Source organism: Hordeum vulgare, chromosome 2H, assembly GCF_904849725.1.
Source record: "Hordeum vulgare subsp. vulgare chromosome 2H, MorexV3_pseudomolecules_assembly, whole genome shotgun sequence".
NCBI lineage: Eukaryota > Viridiplantae > Streptophyta > Magnoliopsida > Poales > Poaceae > Hordeum > Hordeum vulgare.
This window is the reverse complement of record NC_058519.1, coordinates 18,672,310-18,678,023: the sequence shown is the minus strand read 5'-3', so window position 1 is coordinate 18,678,023 and position 5,714 is coordinate 18,672,310. Positions and strand designations below refer to the sequence as shown.

The following is a 5,714-nucleotide window of genomic DNA, read 5'->3' as shown; positions in this document are numbered from 1 at the left end:
GAAAGTTTGTTGTTTCGAAGCACCTCGTGATGATCAGGTGTGATACACTCTTCGTTTACATACAACGGTTGTAAGCCAGTTTTGCACATGGAAAACACTTGGGTTAAACTTGACGAGCCTAGCATGTACAAACATGGCCTGGGAATAGAGGAGACCTAAAGGTCGGACATGAGTCATATAGTACATATCATCAAATGGATATGTTCACCATTGAAATCACGTCATCTCACATGATGATCGGACTTGGGTTGGTGTATTTGGATCATGTCACACTTAGACAACTAAGGGATGTTGATTTGAGTGGGAGTTATCTAATAATATGATTGATTGAACTCATTGTCATGACACATAGTCTATAGATGTCTTTGCAAATTACGTTGTAGATCAGTGGCTCACGCAGTAGCTCCCCTGAATTTTAATGTGTACCTAGAGAAAGATAAGCTGAAAGATGAGGGAAGTAACTATGCAGACTAGGTCCTTAATCTCAGGATTATCCTCACGGTTTCGCAAAAGGCTTATGTCCTTGATGCACCGCCTCAGGCGCCACCCCTCTAGTGCCCTCTGCAGATTTTGTGAACGTCTCGCAGGCGCGTGGTGATGGTTGTTCGATAGTTCAGTGCGCCATGTTGTACGACTTAGAATCGGGACATCAAAACCATTCTGAACGCCATAGAGCATATCAAATGATCCAGGAGTTGAAGTTAGTATTTCAAGCAAATGGCCGGATCAAGAGGTATGAGACCTCTAATAAGTTCTTCACCTGCAAGATCGAAGATAATAGTTCTGTCAGTGAGCACATACTCAGAATGTGTGGGTGGTACAACCGCCTGAATCAGTTGGAAGTTGAGCTTCCACCTGAGACGATCACCGACATAGTTCTCTAGTCACTGCCACCTAGCTACAAAGGCTTCACGATGAACTATAATATGCAAGGGATGAAGAAGCTAATCTCTATGCTATTCGCGATGCTGAAAATCGCAGAAGTAGAACTCAAGAAGGAGCATCAAGTGTTGATGGTGAATAAAACCACTAGTTTTAAGAAAGGCAAGGGCAAGAAAGGAAACTTAAAGAAAAACGGGAAGACAGTCCCCCCCCTCAAGAAACCCAAAGCTGGGCCCAAGCCTGAGACTGAGTGCTTCTATTGCAATGGAACTGGTAACTAGAAGCGGAATTTCCCTAAGTACCTGTCCAATAAGAAGCGTGGCAATGTCAGCAAAGGTATACTTGATGTACATGTTATTGATGTGTATCATACTAGCTCTCGTAGTAATGCCTTAGTATTTGATAGCGGTTCGGTTGCTCATATTTGTAACTTGAAATAGGAACTATGGAATAAACGAAGGCTGGCAAAGGACGAAATGACGATGCACGTCGGAAATGGTTCCAAGGTTGATGTGATCGCCGTCGACACACTCGCCCTTCGATTACCATCAGGGATTAGTTGTAAACCTAAATAATTGTTATTTGGTGCCCACGTTGAGCATGAACGTTATATCTAGATTTTGTTTATTGTGAGACAGTTATTCGGTTAAATTAGAGAATAATGGTTTATCTATTTATATGACTAACATCTTTTATGGTCATGAGGCTACTGTGAATGGTTTATTCTTGTTGAATCTAGATAGTAGTGATATTGATGTCCATAACATTGACGCCAACAGATGCAAAGTTAATAATGATAGTACCACTTTTTTATGGCACTGAACAAGAAATCCTCGAAAAATTCCTGTTGAAAGGGCAACTTTCGAGCTTGTCAGGGCCTGATACGAGCATTTTTGGTCATGCCAAAGGTCGTTAAACGCTTTGGACTCTTTGGTAAAATCGTAACTTTTACATCCAAACTCTGTTTTCAATGTTCTTCTGCTCGTTGGAATCATGAGAACAATGTTGATGCACGTACAATATCAGATATTGATTTTGAGCAACTAAAAAACCGAATGCCTAAATCTGGTGCCAGGAAGTCCTTACCTTTGGATCCTTTTCATTGTGTTAAGTGGATGGGAGTTCCACATCACCTACAAAACATTCAAAAACAAAGAAAACGAAAAAGCACTAACAAAGAATTATGATTACGCAATCCTTGTGATGGAAAGGACAAATAATGGATATCATGCATATGGACATGTAATTTGCTGAATAGAACATGCTATATGGAGCTAATAGGCGACAAATGAGCTCTAAAATTGTGTACAAATTGGAGCCATCACTTGGATCAAGAAGATCTTATCCTATGCAACACCTTCCATCCTTTTGAATGGTTTACCTGGTAGGCAATTCCAATCAGGATGACAATGTTGTGCCTGTGCATGGAGGAGCAATAACGTTTGCATAGTTCGCCGAGTTTCATCATCAAATACGTGATTGAAAGTCACATGTACCTGCGAAATGATTTGGTTGAGCATATGTGCATTCATATTGGAAACCAATAGATGTATTGGCAACCTTTTCTTTCAAATGTATTCGAGACAATTTAATGTTAATTTGGCTTGTAAACTATGAGATATTTATGTGGTTTGTGAACTATGAAATGGTTGTATTTTTATTCAACTTCGTTAATCTTGGATTAAATTTTAAACATATGTAACAAAGAGATCAAAAAATGGCCGCAAACCTGTCGTGCGGACGAAAGAAGGGTCCGCGCATTGGGCGCATGGGTCACCCAAAAGAAAAACAGGGCGAACAAGCCGATCCAAATGTATAAAACACAGACAAAATGAGCATCCGTTTGGGTCGTCCGGTTGAGGTTGCTCTAACCTCCATTAGATAAATAGGTAAGTAGGTAAGTGTTTTTTCTTTTTCCTTTGTTCCCTTTGTAAATATTTCTTGCCTGCTTTTGTTTTCATGGAAAAAGGACGGTGGAGCTGTTGCTCCATAGTACTTACAGAAATCCGAGTTTTTTTTCTTGATTTTCACTAGCATGATTACAATCCTTCTCAAGGAGCTCATGCAATGCATGTTGGAGATTTATTCCAATAGTTGCATAATATGGTTCGAATGTTGTTGTTATATCTAGTTCAGTTAGATGCTTATTATCCAGACCATCACAAGTTCTTTAGTAAGTGTCTCTACTAAGAATATGTGTCATCCTATTCTACTAGCAAAAACCGATGAAAATGATGGTAGTGACATGGAAAAGATACCACAGCTATTTTGTTATTGATATAAGTAAAGAAACTGAAAATTGCAATTGTCAATCAGTGGGTCTTAATGTCAAATACAGGAATCTTCCACCCACTAGCTGCGAGACATCCATTGCAGTGCTAAATAAAATAAACTTTTCCGATAATTAACAGCAAGACAATGGTCCGCTTGTTGTATATTATAAATATGGCACAGGTGTTGTATATGTGTAGGCCGTGCTAGAATTTACATATGCATATATGCTCCACAACCTATGCTCGTACAAACACAGATCATAGAGATGCAAATTATGCTCTAGTCGGAAAGCAGAGTCGTGGACAAAAGTGAAGTTCACAGAAGACCTTCATACGACATAGGCCATTGTTTCACCTCGTAGTTTATGCCTTGCCGGACTCCTCGCAACCCGGTGGCCTGAAGGCGATGAAGCTGACGCACTGCACCTGCCGCAGGTTGTCAAAGCCGATGATACGGACGTAAGCGTCAGGGTATTCCTTCTTGACCTCCTCCACCTCGTTAAGCACCTGTGTAGCGTCGGTGCACCCAAACATAGGCAGCTTCCACATTGTCCAGTATCGGCCGTCGTAGTACCCGGGGGAGCTGTTGTGCTCACGGAAGACGAAGCCAACCTTGCTGAACTCGAGGCAGGGCACCCACTTGGAGCGGATCAGGTAGTCAACCTGCTTCAGGAGGGCCTCCGTGGTGAGGGGTGGCAAGTAAGACAGGGTCTCGAACTTCTTGATACCCTCAATCGGCCACACCTGAATGATTGGAAATTATGGAACGCTTAACACTTAGTGCTAGTAACTGCTAAGTGCAGTAATTGTAATGTGGAAGAAACTCATATCAGTTTTGTGCCCCGACATACCTGCATGCACCTGATCCTTCCGCCATTGCTGACGCTGCCGAGGCTGGCGCTGGAGCGGCGGCTGACGGGGAGACCGGCTGTGGACTTGAGCCCCTGGAAGGGTGCGACGGTGGTAGCCGACGAAGCCATCACGGCGGGGGCCATGGTACTGTATTAACTGTAGAGAGGATGATGCCGGCTACACTTGAGGCCCCCATTGCCTGTTCACCACGGTATATATAGCCCCGTTTCTTTCATGCAGATGTGGTAGGGGTGGCTGACGTTCCCTGGTTCCTTATCTTCACCGGATCAGTGAAGAAGCATGGCCGTCGGATACATTGTGCGTGCTGGAAATTTCAGCCGTTCAATTCATTATATGGTTGCTACACAACCTTTTTCCGGCTTTGCTTGTTTTTTGTTTCATTATAAGCCACGAATTTCTTGATTACAAATTGTCTGAGATGCGACTTGAGTGGTGCGGACAAAATATTTTTCATTTTATCATAAGATCTGATGGCTCGCTCTGTTGAAAATGTTAAAAGGCGTGGAGTGTGTGTGCATGCATTCATATGGATGGTGTACATGCGTGTATGTGAACGTCTACATTTATACAATGTCTCTCAAAATAAAATATATGTTTTGTTGGTACAATTAATTAAACTAGCATGGAATTGCTGCAATGGAAAGCAGACAATGGTGTATGTGACAAGGGATTTAGTTCTCTACTGAAAATAATGAAGAAAAAGCTACCAAAGGATAACGAATTGCCCGACAGTGTGTACGAAGCAAAGAAGGTTCTATGCCCTCTAGGATTCGAGGTGCAGAAGATACATGCATGCCCTAATGACTGCATCCTCTACCGCGGTGCCTACGAGGATTTGAACGCATGCCCGGTATGCGGCTCATTGCGGTATAAGATCAGAAGAGATGACCCTCGTGATGTTGAGGGCCAACGCACAGCGAAGATTGTTCCTGTCAAGGTGATGTGGTATGCTCCTATAATACCACGGTTGAAACGTCTGTTTAGAAATAAAAAGCATGCCGAGTTGATGCAATGACACAGAAAAGACCGTAAGAAATATGGGAAGCTGAGAGCACCCGCTGACGGGTCGCAGTGTAGAAAGATCGAGAAAAAGTGGAGCGACTTTACACGTGACCCAAGGAACGTATGGTTTGGTTTAAGTGCAGATGGCGTTAATCCTTTTGGGGAGCAGAGCAGCGAGCATAACACGTGGCCTGTGACTCTATGTATGTATAACCTTCCTCCTTGGTTGTACATGAAGCGGAAGTTCATCATGATGTCAGTGCTTATCCAAGGCCCTAGGCAACCCGACAATGACATTGATGTGTATCTAAGGCCATTAGTTGATGAACTTTTACAGCTATGGAATGGAAATGGTGTACGTGTGTGGGATGAGAACGAACGGGAGGAATTTGACCTACATGCGTTGTTGTTTGTAACCATCAATGATTGACCTGCTCTCAGTAACCTTTCAGGTGAGAGAAACAAGGGATACAACGCATGCACACACTGTTAAGATGACAGCGACAATATATATTTGGGCAAATGCAGGAAGAATGTGTACCTGGGGCATCGTCGATTTCTTCCGACCAACCATCAATGTCGGAAGAAAGAAAAGCATTTCAAAGGTGAGGCGGATCACCGGAAGAAACAGGCCATCCGTACTGGTGATCACATACTTGATATGGTCAATGATTTACAAGTAAT

At 42.7% G+C, this 5,714-nt stretch overlaps 1 protein-coding gene across 1 annotated transcript; it reads right to left on the bottom strand.

Annotated features, from left to right (window-relative positions):
* Positions 1-3,283: 3,283 nt before the first annotated feature.
* LOC123424521 (ribulose bisphosphate carboxylase small subunit, chloroplastic 1) lies at positions 3,284-4,195 on the bottom strand. Its single transcript, XM_045108149.1, has 2 exons — positions 4,007-4,195; positions 3,284-3,899 (listed from the first exon to the last, which is right to left on the bottom strand). Exons 1-2 carry the CDS (start codon positions 4,148-4,150, stop codon positions 3,519-3,521), a joined length of 525 nt encoding a protein of 174 aa, XP_044964084.1. The 5' UTR covers positions 4,151-4,195; the 3' UTR covers positions 3,284-3,518.
* Positions 4,196-5,714: the final 1,519 nt, after the last annotated feature.